General features: G+C 43.6%; 1 protein-coding gene across 2 annotated transcripts in view; it reads right to left on the bottom strand.

Annotated features, from left to right (window-relative positions):
- JAG2 (jagged canonical Notch ligand 2) overlaps positions 1 to 15,888 on the bottom strand; it is a 129,778-nt gene that overhangs the window by 38,480 nt on the left and 75,410 nt on the right. For both annotated transcript variants that reach the window (XM_060261520.1, XM_060261519.1), the window contains exons 6-8: positions 3,287 to 3,417; positions 2,163 to 2,282; positions 182 to 295 (exon numbers count right to left, since the gene is read on the bottom strand). In XM_060261520.1, coding sequence (XP_060117503.1) covers positions 182 to 295; positions 2,163 to 2,282; positions 3,287 to 3,417 — 365 coding nt within the window. The remainder of the gene's footprint in view (positions 1 to 181; positions 296 to 2,162; positions 2,283 to 3,286; positions 3,418 to 15,888) is intronic.

The raw sequence follows: 15,888 nt of genomic DNA, 5'->3' as shown, positions 1-15,888 counted from the left end.
AAAGGCGCTATTTTGGATAAAATGTATGCAAAGTCAGTAAAAGAACTGAAATTCACAGAATCAAAATTATGTCTGATCAGGGAGAACCCTGACACTGAACACGAGTCTAGCGTAATGAAAGAACAATTTATTACATCGACAATACTAGATCGCACTACTTAGAGGAACAAGCTGTACCTACCAATAGCACACGTTGGTCCACTCCATCCTGCTGGACACTGGCATTTGAATCCTGATGAAATTTCATGGCAGGTTCCACCATTAGCACAAGGATTTGATACACAAGCATGCTCGGCTAAGGAGAAAATAAAATGTTGTTTAGGAGATATGATAGCACTTATATCTGGGTTTAGCACATAAAACAGAGGCATTCCTTCCTGAGAAGTTTTAGAGGGCTTCAAGTATGGTGCGACTACTTGATAATACTTTGCAGATTCAGCAATGCATCTCTCTGCTCTTGTTGTAATCAAGCACCAGAACTCTGGGAGGTAGATGTTGTTTTATAACCCCACTGCTCATAAGAACGTAAGAAAAGCCATGTTGGATCAGGCCAATGGCCCATCCAATCCAACACTCTGCGTCACAAAGTGGCCAAGAAAACCAGGTGCCATCAGGAAGTCCATCAGTGGGGCCAAAACACTAGAAGTCCTCACACTGCTGCCCCTCCCAACCACCAAGAATACAGAGCATCACTGCCCCAGACAGAGTTCCAACAATATGCTTTGGCTAATAGCCACTGATGGACCTCTGCTCCATGTTTATCCAATCCCCTCTTGAAGCTGGCTATGCTTGTAGCTGCCACCACCTCCTGTGGCAGTGAATTCCAAATTAGTGTTGTCTACTCAGACTGACAGTGGCTCTCCTAGGCCTCAGGAAGAGGTCTTTCCCATCACCTGTTGCATGGTCCTTTTAATTGGAGATGCTGAGGGATTGAACCTGCAACCTTCTGCATGCCAAGCAGAAGCTCTTCCACTGAGCCGCATTCCCTCTCATGTAGCATGATAAGAATTTCTCATCAGGACTGGGAAGTCCACATTCTGCTGTTCCCCATGCTGTGCCATGGAAGGCTGCAAGGTGACCTTGGGCCAGCCATCGTCCCCTCAGCCTAGCCTCCCTCAGAGTTATAAATATCTTTTTAAAAAATTCATTCATAACCTGACTCTGCCATGAAGAACAGCTGGCAACTTTCAGGCCAGTCTCTCAGTCAAACCTACTCGCCACAACTACTGATGATCAAACAGCAGTGGGGGGAGATCATGATGTATTATTGGCCCGAGTTCCTTGACGCAAAGTAGGGTTAATGAACAGCATAATGTATCCTGGCTTTGCATGAGGTCCTAAGAAGACAGTAGTCTAAGCACTACAATTTAGTTGCCTTTGGGATAGTCACCAGGGAAGTACTGGCAAAATGCATTGATTCCCCAGTTTGAAAATCACTAAGACTGTGTATAGGAATCACTCCCTGTCAATGTTTCCTCTAAGCTGTGGAGTCTTGTGAGCAGAAATTCTACTTTGTGAGCTACCGGCATTAAAGTTGTGAGCTACTGCATACGTTAGTTTGCTCTGGGGCCATTTTTTGTGAGTGAAGACAAAAATGTATGAGCCAGAGGCTAAAAAACTACCAGCTAGCTCACACTAACTCAGCTTAGAGAGAACACTGCTCCCTGTATAAGGTATTCTGGAAGGCTGCTTTCTGTACATTAGGAAAAACTTCCTGACAGAGCAGTTCCTCAGTAAAACAGGCTTCCTCGGGAGGTGGTGGGCTCTCCTCCCCCGGAGGTTTTTAAACAGAGGCTAGATGGCCATCTGACAGCAATGCTGATCCTGTGAACTTAGGGGGGAATACCTGTGAATTTCCTGCATTGTGCAGGGGGTTGGGACTAGACGACCCTTCCAACTCTATGATGCTGTGATTCTATAAGCAAACATAAGAAGGTCTGCATAAGCGTACTGTTAGTGAAAGAAAAGAAAATCCTCTTCTCCTCCCCGTATCACTAGAGGCAGTAAGATATGAGAATGGTGAGGGCATCTCTGAAACTGTGAAGGAATACCCCAGATGCATAGGTACCATAGCTTCCCATTTTTAAAAAATAGGGCATACAGTTAACCAAATAGTCCAGCAGAAAGAGGTAGTGGTATACATATAGTAAATAAATAAGTACCAATTTCACAGTTCTTTCCAGAGTAACCATCTTGGCAAGCACAGCTATATTCATCTGGTTCTGTATTCATGCAGGTTCCACCATTCACACATGGATGGTGATTTCCACAATAGTTTAAATCTGGAATAGAAAGAAAGCGGGGGGGGGGGGGGAGAATCATCTGATATGAGAAGACACGAAACTACTATTGGGAATTCTCTCCTTTTAAAGAGTAAAGACTTAGATATATAGATACACAAGCACACACGAGTGCAAGTGCACACATACTCTACTTTTAACTGATTTTGACTCACTTGTTGCCCTGCCATCTCAACTCTGTTACTTGGGACGAAGTCAAAACTGTCTACATATTGTAACAAAATATAAGAGACAAAGCTGCACCAAAGACAGCAAAAAACAAAATGAAAATTGTGCAGTAGGTGGAAAAACATTTCTTTCAGTTACACTGTCACTACAAGTTTCGCATGCGCTTCTTCAGTTTCGGCTATGCAATTTAACAGGGTAATTGTATATATGTCTAACTTGTGGAAGTCAGAGAGTACTACAAAAATTTTGTTTTAAGGTGTTTCCATCTACCTGTATAACTCCTGAAACATTTTCATGGATTTAAGTTTCTGTAAACATTTATGCACTTTTCACATGCTCAGTGTCTACTACCTTTTTACCAAGTCTTTTAATTCTGCTTTAAAAAAATAGCAACTTTTTTTTAGTTTTTATTTCCATTCACATAGATCTCCCTGAAAAAACGTATGCAAAATGTGTAGGCGCAATATAACTAAGTTAATTGTATTCTTTATTCTTAAATGTGGCTTTATATATTGCAACCCGAGCATGCATGTGGAAAGGGCCCAATAGAAATTCAATAAATCAAATGAAATCAATCGTTTCTTCCCACTGCACAGTTGCTCTTTGGGGGTTTTGACCCATCTCACAGCAACCAGTGCTTTTGCATTGTCATCTTTCAGACAGAGATTGTGTCTGCTGTATTTTAAGCAGGAATGTGGAACAAGAGAGTTAAGAAAACAGATGCTCTTGGTAGTAAACATACAGTTGCATAAACAACTGCTATTCAGTTACCAGTTAGTAATGAGAGTTCATGAATACTATGAATGAGAGCTCAGTACCTTTGTTGCACAGCAGCCCACCCCAGTTGGTTTCGCATTTGCACTCCCAGGGGTCTGTACAACTCCCGTGAGCACAGCCTGGGTAGGGGACGCACTCGTCACAGAACTGTCCTTGCCAGCCGTAATTACACCTAGGGGGTAAGGTAAGTGCATATTGTCAGAAATACAAGGGCTGATTAGATACATACAGACATGGAGCATCACATTTATTCACTGTGCAGCACGTAAGAATGCTGGAGCTCCCCCTTTCAAGATCTGCACCACCCTATGTACAACCACATTCTGCAAAAGAGTCACGACAAAAGTGTTATTTCCCAAGAGGATAATGACCCTAATGAAGACAAAGGGTGTTTTTACATTCAGTTTGATCCAGAGTTTTAGAAGAAGATTAGAAGACACTGGATTTATATCCCGCCCTCCACTCCGAAGAGTCTCAGAGTGGCTCACAATCTCCTTTATCCTCCTCCCCCACAACAGACACCCTGTGAGGTGGGTGGGGCTGAGAGGGCTCTCACAGCAGCTGCCCTTTCAAGGACAACCTCTGCCAGGGCTATGGCTGACCCAAGGTCATGCTAGCAGGTGCAAGTGGAGGAGTGGGGAATCAAACTCAGTTCTCCCAGATAAGAGTCTGCCCACTTAACCACTACACCAAACTGTTTAGAGTCTTCAAATCGCCGCCACCGTTCCACTTTAATTATTTTCCTTTTACATTTGTGGATTTGCTCTGCTCATTTTACGTAGCCATACTTCTCTATTGCCTGCTGAAAGCGTTTCAATTTGCGGGAGGGGAGGGTCTCCGATCAGAAGGCAGCCAGAATACTAGTGCTTAGTTAAATGTATACGATTGCTCAGAAATCATGTCAACACTGCAAAAACAATACAAATTTAAATTACAAGATGAGGAAAGCAATGATATGTAAAAATTTCAGGTGCTTTCAGTTCTCATGCAGATTACTGCTGGCGTGGAGTCTTTTAAAACGCATGAAAACTTCTACAATACAAGGTTGAAACGCCTGTAGAGAAATGACTGGATCAAAACTAGTTTCGAGAATAATGTTGCTGCAGCGGCGCTGGAACCCATCTCACCGAAACAAATGCAGATGCTTCAGGCAGCAACAATGCAAAACAGTTGTGAGAACATTAGGTAGTGTAAAAGGTGAGTTTCCAATGCGGTGATATCAAGAGTCACAAACTGTCAGTGTAAAAACACCTCAGAATGGTCATTTCTCTAACTATGGGAATACAAGAAACAATACAAAAAACATAACGTACATAAAAAACTACTTCAATACTTTTCACACAAACTTAACTGTTGGCATCATGGTGATATAAGGTTTCTGAAAGGCCTGGAAAGAAACGTCCTGCCTCTTTAATGAAGGCACAGTGTGTGGAAATGGGCAGTTGAAACTCTTCATGGCATAGAGATATTTATCACCTGCTAAATAACATCTTGCTGTGTCTTCATTAAGGATAGGGCACTTATCTCATCAGAATTGCTGGCAATCCTGCAGGAAGAGCCTGGGTCATTTTAGAGCAGACCACCTCAGGAGATGGAGGGGTCTCTTTAATTAAGCAAAGGCTGAATGGCCATCTGTTAGGGAAGGGTAGTTTTGCATTCCTGTACTCAACAGGGATTTAGACTACATGATCTCTAAAGGTCCTTCCAAGAGCCTAACTAGACGTTACAGCATCCTCACGTCCATCACAGGGATGTGGAGCTATTTTAAGGCTAAAATGTTCTACTTTCAAAAAGCTGGGGTGGGGTGTCTGATCCTGAAAGCCAACCTGATGATGCCTTGGCTAGGTGGAGACTTGGGCAGTCTTTACTTGGCTGAAAAGTCTTAAAATACTGTAGGGGATGGGGCAGCAGAAAAGACAGGAGACTTGGAAGCAGCAGAAGCGAGAGGTGGTGCTCGCCAGGTGATGGAGACCAGTGGCGAACTGGGTCTAAAAATATTGGTTGCCAGGAGAGAAAGGGGACTCATCCACAACTACAAGGCTATCATTTAATTTTTATAAGAAATGAATAAAATTTTCAAAAAATACATAAGTGGAAAAAAGGTACAAATAAAGCTTTTGCGAAATAAATTTGTATATATATTTAATAATTACAGTGTACATATACTGTACATTTTACTGGCAGTATACAGTAGATATTACATGTAAATGCAGATTGCATTTTCTCCAGGGGAGCTGATCTCTGCCAGCTGGGGATCAGCTGTAAAAGTGGGAGATCCCCAGGCCCCACCTGGAGGCTGGCAACCCTAAATACAATGTCAATTTTAGTTGCATTACAGTAATAATACTGTAACTTCTATTATGTTTTCAAGCAACTAAAAGAACATTAACATTTTTAACATATTGTCTAATGTTTAAGGGGGCCCACTTGCCATCGGGCAAGCTGAGACCCTGGCCAGTCCGCCACTGATGGAGACACCCCCATCTCCACCCTGGCAGCTCCCTTTTTTGCCTAACAAGCACTGCCCCTCCCCTGCCTCTCTCTTTCTTTCCCCATGTGCCATTTTAAAGCCATGGAAAGGGGGGGGACGACCCATCTGAGTCTCCAAGCAGCTGGGGCACCATCTGGATGGCGTTCAGGATCAGCCCCCATAGCCTTTCTGAAAGAAGAAAATCCTTGCCTTAAAATACTGCCAGCACTTCCCTGTGGTGAACAGGGGCGTGCCTTAACACCTAGTTAGGCTCCAAATCTCTATGACTATGAAATGCAAAAGATGAATGGAACATTAGAAGCCGCTTGGGATGAGTCGTAGCGGAATCACAGTTCAGAGGGGAGGGGAATTTCCATTTGAGAAGGAGGTATTACTACCAAGAATTTCTCTGCCAACACCAAAGCTGTTCACTCAATAGAACAAAGAGAGCTACAGGGCTTGTAAAACAGAATCCATTTACATTTTTTTTTACCTACATGCAAAACTACCCACCTATGCACACAGAACTTGCTTTGCTTACAAACGAACAGCTGAATTTATCCAGAAACTGAACACAAAAGCCGCATAATACCTGTGTGTTAGTTGGGTTGGCCTTCATTTTTTGAAAAAGGTATCATATTATGCGGCTTTTGTTTTTTGGATTCTGCTTTGGAATGACACAGCTACCTGCAGCCTCTGTCCAGGAACCAAGTAAACAAATAAGCACGTGATGTCTCCAAAGCTTAGAAATTCCACTCGATCCCATGCAGGGTACAAAGACAGTACAGTGCAAGCTCAACTATCAACGTGTTTCAAGGGACAGCGAGTTCATTTGGATAATTAGAGCATGGGTAAACAGAGGTTGCTAGGTGCCTGCAGAAGACAAAAAAGCACTCTGGCTGTATTAACTTCATCTGTGGTTTGACTATTCATCTTGAACAGCTGCTGATACCACAGAATTTCCCTCCATCTAAAAAGGGTGTAGAGACTGGGCTGCAGAAAAGTTACTAAGTGCCTGAAAACAGGCAGTTAAAAGTTCAGGATCTCCCAAAGTATTACTCCCAAAGAGACTGCAGAATGAGAAGACTGAAGATTCCAACTTAATGGTGCTTGCTTCTCAATTCACAGACTTAAAGTTTATTGCAGACTTTGTTAGTGTTGAAATAGCCCTATGATAGGGCTTTTTTGTAGCAGGAACTCCTTTGCATTTTAGGCCACACACCCCTGATGGAGCCAATTGTCCAAGAGCTTACAGGGTTCTTCTTACAGGGCCCACTGTAAGCTCCAGGAGGACTGCCTACATCAGGGGTGTGTGGCCTAAAATGCAAAGGAGTTCCTGCTACAAAAAAACCCCTGATCCTATCCAAACATTCCATCACTGTATGAAGGATTTGATCAGGTTTGTACCAGCCAGCCCATAGCCCCAGAATATCGAGGCAGTGGATTTAACATGGTCATGGGGGTCTACCTGTGCAGAGGTCAGCATGTGTAGGCCTTTCTTCTGCTCAATTAAGTTGTTGTGACATTAGACCATGTTTGTATATAGTCCTGCATGTGTAAGTGCTGGAAGCAAAGCCCAAATGATCACCCCGGCAGCAAAGGAGGTGAGAATGAGAAAGCAAGAACTAGTGTTTTCAGAAAGTCCTGACTTCAGTACTGAGAAACACAGGTAGAACCAAAGTGCCATGATAAACTTTACAGCCATTGCTAAAATGACAGGGGTGGAGTGTCAAGTCGCAGCAACATCACCAGTGTTAGCAGTTCACCAATCACCTCCCTCTACACCAGGGGTGGCCAAACTTGCTTGATGTAAGAGCCACACAGAACAAATGCCAGATGTTTGAGAGTCACAAGAGATGAACATCAGAGGTTTGATAGCTACAAAACAAGAAGGAAGGCAGGCAGACAGATAGGCAAATAGATTGGGGGAGGGAGAGGTAGAATGAAAGCAACTTTAACTTTAAATGCATTCTCCAAGCTGCCAGTTGGCTTGGAGAAGAGATTTAAAGAGAGAAATGCCTTCTCCAAGCTGGCTAACAAGTCGGTGAGGGCTTCAAGAACCACACAATATGTGTGAAAGAGCCACATGTGGCTCCAGAGCCACAGTTTGGCCACTCCTGATCTACATTGTCCCTAGTGCACAGGAAGAGCCTGGAGTGAGCCAATGCCCAACAAATGATTGTTCCCACAAATGCTCCCCAAATGGCCAGTTGAGCCAGTCAAAATTGTGTTCTGCTGAGAGCGAGAGCACCAATATAGCTCACCCAACTGGATCATTCATATACATCTTCCCTGACACTAAGACAATTTCCCCTACTGTGCCTTTTCTACATGGGTTCATTGGACTTCCTTTTTTTCTACAGATTCACCGAGTGTTAGTAGTAAACAATGACATACCCAAGGCTGTGGCAAGTGGCTATATGCCAGGGGGAATGAAAGCATTTAAATCATTTGCTTGGATCAGGATTCAGAGTGGGACATCTTCAAAGTTATCTTCAAAGAGTTCAGTGCTGCCCTTCCTCTATTGAATGTCTATGTTAGGCATGTGTAAGCAGCTAATAATTGGGATCCCCAAGCTTTTTGAGCCCACAGGCACCTTTAGAATTCTGACAAAGTGTGGCGGGTGCAGCCACAAAATGGTCACCACAGGGGGTGGGGCCAACCACAAAATGGCTGCTGCAGCTTCCCTTCAGTAACACAGTGAAGATCCTTGTGCTGTGGTGGCAGCTGCCGCCAAAGTAATGTTGCAAAAAAATCTGCAAACCAATGAACCAGTGGCCAACAAAGGCTGAGGCTAGCTATTGCATTCTCCAAGGTAGGGTTGGTTTGTGGGTGAGTGCAGCACCGATGTGTGGGACTGCACAGAGACCGTGATGAAGACAGAATCCTGACTGGTCTCGCCACTTTCTAGAAACGCTTGGCAGGTGCCAGGAAAAGTGCCAGACAGTCAGTCCCTTCCATCGGTATAAATTAAAATCAAATTCAAACGAAGTCAGTATTTAAATATGACTTTGTTTGATTTTTATTTATGTCAATAAAGGAGCTGACTTTGTTCATAGCAAGCCAAAGACAAGAAGGAATTCTTGAGAGGGGCAAAATCCCCTCCAGATACAGTGCCTACATTTGAAAGAATCCAATGGAGAGCAGAGTTCCCCTCTCCATACATGTGCAGAAGGTGAAGTGGGCAGGTGGCACAAGCTGGTCATTAGGCAGAAATGCAGGCTTGTGCATGCCCCTGTAGCTCTAACCAGGTTTTCCTTACTGTGCTTTGCAAATTACTTGGAAGTTGGAGCTTAACACCTCTCCCAGCCGCTCCATGGGCTCATGAATCAAGACAGAATCCAACAGCTCAGTGCCTAAGAGTGCAAAAGCCAAGAAGTCCCTTATTTAAATGTCATCTCAGCTATGCAACTAGGTAAGCCTTTTCCTTCCTTTCTCAGCTCCCTCTTCCGCCAATACAGATGGTGGTAATACAAGGATCGCCAAGAACAGACATTAAGCATTTTGAACACACACGCAATATAAATGGTAGTTTTTATCATACGTTTGGTTAACTATTATGCTGAATTTTATGTAACCACAGCATGGAGGGAGATCTGCGCCTGTCTTGGCAAAACAGAGCTGTAAGAATCTCTCTCTCTCTCTCTCGGCAAGAATATAATCTGTTCAAAATTAGACTGCCCGAATTCAGCATTATTAAAGTTTATTCAAACAATACTGTCATAGCCAATACCACACAACCTGTATGCACTATAGAGAACAAGATGCCGAGTCCACTGCTCCCATCAAAACATATTTTGTAAATTATGACTATTTCAGAAGGCATTTGGCAATGACAGGAAGAACTGTATATGCGTGTTGCTAGTGGTTTTGCTTTTTTTAAAAAAAACCTCTGCAAACCTATTTTAAAAATGAGGTATTTAAAACTCAGAGTACAGATGTGATTACATCAGAAGAAAACAGTTTTTACAAGGCAAAAAACAAAACAAAAACCCAGCTGAATATTCAAAGTTACATTTCTATTACAGAAGCAGGTTAGCTTTTGTGTGCAGCATCTCTATTTTACATTTTGCTACTGGAATAGGTCATGTTGTCTTTCTGGAAAAGGTGTACGCAGACCTGCTAGTGGCCACACACTGACCTCTAATGACTACTGTCATTACTGATAAAAAGGATTACTATACTAGCTAAAATTGTTCAAAAACAAGGCTTAACACAGAAGCTAACATTCCTTTCTACCGCCAGTTAATCATTTCTGCAAGGTGGCATCCACCCAAAGAAACACACTGTTTACAAGTCAAGAGGTTACATGCAGTAAACGGATCCATTTTCACATTTTACAAGGAAGGGTGAATTACGATTTCCCGCAAAACAGGAAGTTAGACCACATTCAGGATTAGTAGGTGCCAGAACAGCTTTAGTTCCACTTCCGTTTTGGAAATGGTTGATAGAGATCGCCAAGCATTCCTAAAACATAGCAAAGAGGGAAAATGCTCAAAGAAGCATACTTGATGTCTGGACAAAAATGCCAGTTCAACAGCACAGCTAAGAAGTTCGTTGTGATGGATTCCAAGCATATGAGGTAGACAAGAAAATCTCATCATGAAATGAAATGAGCAGGGCTGGTTCTACTGCACAGCAAAATAAATGCTGCTAAAGTGTTTATTAATGAGCCCCGTGGTGCAGAGTGATAAAGCTGCAGTACTGCAGTCAGAGCTCTCTGCTCATGACCTGAGTTCAATCCCGGTGGAAGCTGGGTTCAGGTAGCCGGTTCAATGTTGACTCAGCCTTCCATCTTTCCAAGGTCGGTAAAATGAGGAGCTTGCTGGGGGGAAAGTGGAGATGACTGGGGAAGGCAATGGCAAACCACCCCGTAAAAAAGTCTGCTGTGAAAACGTGATGCGACGTCACCCCAGAGTTGGAAATGACTGGTGCTTGCACAGGGGACTACCTTTACCTTTTTTAGTGTTTATTAAGACCCCTATAAAGGATAGTACAGCGAATTATGAAGTCAATTCAGCTTAGTTTTTTGCCCTTCTCATTTGACTTCTGCAACTACTGCTGGGCAGGTTCACAGGTAAGAGGTCTGGCAGGGTAGAAGGTGTACATAACTTTGTTATTTCCAGATTTCAACCACACCAATGTCTAGAGCTGTTTTGCTTAACATTAGCTGAACTGCATTAAAATGGCAGCCACTGCAAAACAGAACAATGCACTTGTTACCGATTGGGTGTAGACTACCAAATTTTTAAGGCAGTTTCCAAGCCTTCAACAGGTGCAAAATCCATACAACAGGCCAAGTATGTCCCCATTGTGATGAGGAGAGACTAGCAAGGGTGCCGAACTCATTTGTTATAGTGGCCGGATCTGACATAAAAGAGACCTTGTTGGGCTGGGCCATGTCGGGTTGGGCCATGTGTGTACCTATTTAAGATTAGGTAGCAGAGATAGACATTTTATAAAGGACACAAACAAATATTTATTTTTAAAAACATAAAACATGCTTAAAACGTTAGCACTCATTGGTCTTAAAAGTGCTTTCTTTGTATTTCTCTCATGGGATCCAGGAAACTGGGCAAAGGAAGCTCTGGCTCTTTCCTTCCTTCCCCAAGGGAGGAGCCTCAGCCAATGGAGAAAATAGAGGTTTTTGTACTGTAGCTCCTGTGCAATTGAGCAAGCCTTGCAAAGCAAGCTGTTATGGAGAAGGAAGCAAGAGATAGGGAGAAGGAAACAGATGACAGCCAGTTGATCGGGGGCCTGATAGGAGCCCTCTGGGGGCATGATTTGCCCCTGAACTGCATGTTTGACACCCCTGGACTAACTGATAGCTTCTGTCCATCAGATGACTGTTGTAAGGACATAACCTCTGCCTAGGCTAGCAATTTGCCCACCTATGACTCGTGAACCTTCCATCTGCCCTAATCCCCCGCCCTCAAGAAAATGAGAGGCAGAGGGAAAATAATAAGATACAGGCTTAACAAGGGAAACTAAACACCCACACACAATTTCATTCCATACTGGTGAACTGACACATCCTGCAATAGCAAAAACCATAACCATGCCCCATATTTCTAAAGGATTTTATCTTATTTAACAGCAGCCATCCTGACAAAAGAAAATTCATGTACACATAGCTTCCATCGGAAACTTTAGTCAAAACATTCGAGACAGAAAAAAGCAAGTGGGGTAGGAAGCATTAAGTATCCTAATGACAGAAGCAAACTGCATCATAGCAAGGAAAAAACTGTCAAAACTATTCAGCACTAGTGCTGCACAGCAAAAGCTGAAAAGTTTAAAAGTATGTAGTACTAGCTTTTAAATAAATACTGGATGTTTTGGAGACCCAAATGCAAATTTGTTGCCTGGAAGCTGAAGATCAAAAAACGATTTGGCGTCATCATTCCTAAACTTCATGAGAGATTCAGAAAAGGAAAGAAAAAAAGACAAGGAAACAAACAAAGAAAGAAACAAAAGGAAAGGAAAGGAAGGGAAGGGAAGAAAGAAAGAAAGAAAAAAAAGAAAGGAAGGATATATACTTTTTCCTTCCCAAGCATTTTTCAGTTTTGCCAATAGCCTTTGGAGAGCATATATTTCATAAATACAATGAAATATTCCCTTCTCAATGAATGGAAAATGTTCTTTCTGATAAGGTTTTTTACTCATTCAAAATGTTTGCTATGAAGGTTTTCATAAAATAAATCTGTAGTATTTGATAATGACGATTCTTGTGTTAAAACAATTTTATTGGTAACATATGGTAATAAATCTATATCTTACATCTTTAAAAACTTCTTTTATCTACCCCATATATTACTTTCTACCCACCCCTCTCCCCGTTACTTGACCCCCGCCAGTGTTATTTACTTAAAAAGCAAATACTTAAAGGTACCCTTAACTATTAAAACAAAATTTTATATTCTTTTTAAAACTTAATCATTATCAAAAATTGTCCAATGTCCTTTTATTTTCCACTCTTTGATAATGACAATTCTTGTGTATAGTGTGGACATAATGCTATATTTTGTATTGCTTCAGTGTAATTTTGTCACTTGAAAATAATATACTACTGAAAAACTCCATGTTATTATAATCAACTTGATATCCAGGTATACAATCAGTACTATTGTGCCTGTTTCCGTTAAAGCATTTTTCCCCTACAAGATTAATGTGCTCTATTTCCAACTTCTATTTTCCCCTCTCTCTCGTTCAACTAAATCTCCATCCTAAGTAGAGTCACAATGGGGTTAGAAAGGTTTAACTCTGCTTAGGGTGGCACAGTTAATTTCTTAAGCAATTTAATGCTAATTTATACACAATTTCAGGTTGTAAAATTTTACACAGTAAAATAAGCTTAGGTTTGATAAGTACCGTATTTTTTGGTCCATAAGACGCTCCGGACCATAGGACGCACCTTCCTCCTGGGGGGCGATCTGCTGCCTCCGCCTCCGATCCCGGCGCTTCCCCCGCGCCTGCCTGCCTGCCTCCAGCTCTGCTTCCAGCAAGCGCTGGGATCGCTCCACGCTGCCCCCACCGCAAACCCAGCACTTTGCGAGCGCCGGTTGCGGAGGGGGCAGCGTGCTTCCTCCGTGCCTGTCTGCCTGGCTCCAGCTCTGCCGCTTACAGCAAGCGCCAGGATCGCTCCCCTCCACCCTCTGATCCAGGCGCTTGCTTTAAGCATCAGAGCTAGAGCCAGGCAGACAGGCACGGAGGAAGCACCGGGATCGGAGGCGGAGGCAGCCGATCCCCCCCCCCCGAAGGAAGGTACGTCCTATCTTCCCTTCGCTCCATAAGACGCACACACTTTCCCCCCCACTTTTTTGGGGGGGAAAGTGCGTCTTATGGTCCGAAAAATACGGTATTTCATTTCCCTAAAGTGAGAGAGACTGGCTTTCAACATTTTGTAATAAGAACTCCATTACATAACAGTGATAGTTTTGCAACAAGTATTTTAGCACTGCCTGCAACTGAAAGCTAATGCCTGAGCGATCAGAAGCTAGAGAAAATATCATGTTGTTCAACACCTGATCAATTTTTTGCCACCATCCAAGGCAAATGGCATAAATTCCAATTGACTGGAGTGGCTGCAAGTCAGATAGGGCCTACTGCCCATCTTCAAATGGTAAAAGACTTGCCTGATGCCCACTCACAGTGAATCCTGTCCCCACCATCAATAATTTGAGAAGTGAAAGGAAAAAATGGGGAAGGCATCCACGGCGATGCTCTATGTGCACCACAGGAAGAACTGTGGAACCTACTTGTTGTTAGCTGCTACTTGTTGTTAGCCCTGGCTTTTCTTTTGGTTCTTTGCAGGCAGCCCTCCAACAGGGCTAGATGCTGGGCTGGACTCCACTGACAATGTAGCAACAGCCACCCGCTGAGTCTACAGCGCAACCAACAACAGCAGTTACTAGCGAGGATCAAGCCAGCATGCTGTGGGGGTTGTCAACTCCCCTCACCTGGCCTCCCGTATCACTGCAACAGATGAACTGACCACATTTACAGCCAGGGCTAGCCCTAGACTGTCTGGCGTCCCCCCCCCGCACTGATAACATCACTGAGCCACATGGGGGCACCCAATTTGGTGCACCCAGATGGATGGCCCCCTAGGCAATCACCTAGTTTGCCTAGTGGCAGGGTGAGCCCTCACCACAGCTGACCTGCCAGCTTCCTCCCCCCACTCACTCTCTTAAATTCCCCTCCTTATTAAGGCCCCCATCCACGTCCCACATGTCTTGTTTATGCAAATCCCATGGTCCTTACAGTGGCCAAAGAGTACCTCACCCCCCATTTTCACCAGCAGGAAAGCTTGCTGGATCCAACCGAAGGACAAAGTGATAAAGCCAGCACTACCTGCAATCCTGGAGCCTGTGAAGTTCAGCTTGCAAAGGCAGCTCCACTAAGCTGACACTTTCATAACTCTATTCCTGATACAAGATCAGATCCGGACTTAATTTACCATCAGCAGAACTTCCCTGCTTCTCTCATCTCACATAAATTGCTGCTGCTGGGGACTGGGACCCCTAGACGAATCTGCAGCAAGAAGGGGGGGGGGGGAATCAGTAGAAACTCCGTCTGTAAATTGCCCAGTGTTATCAAAACACTCCATGCAGAGCAGGAAGCCAGAAAATAATTCCTCCTCAGTGCTGTTTTGGCACAGAAAAATGAGTTGCAGGAGAAAAGGCAGGTTCCTCTCAGTGGCATTCTAAGAGTGTTTGGGCTCTCTTATTTTTTAAAAAGCCATTCCCTACTGTTGCTTTGTGACTGCGAAGAACCCAGACACAGCTCCTTAAAAATGTGAAGTGTGACCCAGTATTCCCTCTAAGCCAGAGGTGTCAAACATGCAGCCCAGGGGGCGAATCAGCCCCCCTAGCAACTGGCTGTCATCTGCTTCCTTCTCCCTCTCTCTTGCTTCCTTCTGCATCACCCCTTGCTTTGCCAGGCTTGCTCAATTGCACAGGAGCTACAGAGCAAAGTCTCCATTTTCTCCATTGGTTGAGGCTCCTCCCCTGGGGAGAAAAGGGGGGGGGGGAGAGCTTGTTTTGCCAGGCTCTATCGCACAAGCAACACCCTAGAGGAAGCCATGAAGTAGACCACCAACATACAAAAGAAAGGCATACGGCTATGGATTACTGGAAAATGGATGTAATAAAATTACTTTTTTAGAAAGTGTTTCAGAAAATATTTCTGAAACACTTTCTAAAGAATAATTTTATTACATCAATTTTCCAGTAACCCATAGCCGTGTGCCTTTTTCTCAATCGCACAGTAGAGCTACTGAGCCAAACTTTTCTTCCTTCTATTGGCTGAGGCTCCTCCCCTCCTGATCTCCTGGGGAAGGAAGAAAAGAGCCAGCGCTTGCTTTGCCCAGTTCCCTGGATCACGCGGGAGAGATACAAAGAAAGCTCCTTTAAGACCAACAAGTGCTACTGTTTTAAGCATGTCTTATTTTAAGCTTTTTAAAAAAGCATTGTGTTTGTCTGTGCCCTTTATAAAGTTTATATCTCTGCCACCTGGCATTGCATTTTATGAGACACATGGCCTGAACTGACAAGGTCTCATTTTTGCCAGATCCAGCCCTCATGACAAATAAATTTGACACCCCTGCTCTAAGCTGTGTGTGTGAGAGCAGCTGCTCATTAACACAGGAAGCCCTACTCAGCTGCAATCTGGAGC

The sequence above is a fragment of the Heteronotia binoei genome, chromosome 21 (assembly GCF_032191835.1).
Source record: "Heteronotia binoei isolate CCM8104 ecotype False Entrance Well chromosome 21, APGP_CSIRO_Hbin_v1, whole genome shotgun sequence".
Classification (NCBI taxonomy): domain Eukaryota; kingdom Metazoa; phylum Chordata; class Lepidosauria; order Squamata; family Gekkonidae; genus Heteronotia; species Heteronotia binoei.
The sequence above is the reverse complement of the archived record's forward strand: the minus strand, read 5'-3'. Positions and strand labels throughout refer to the sequence as shown.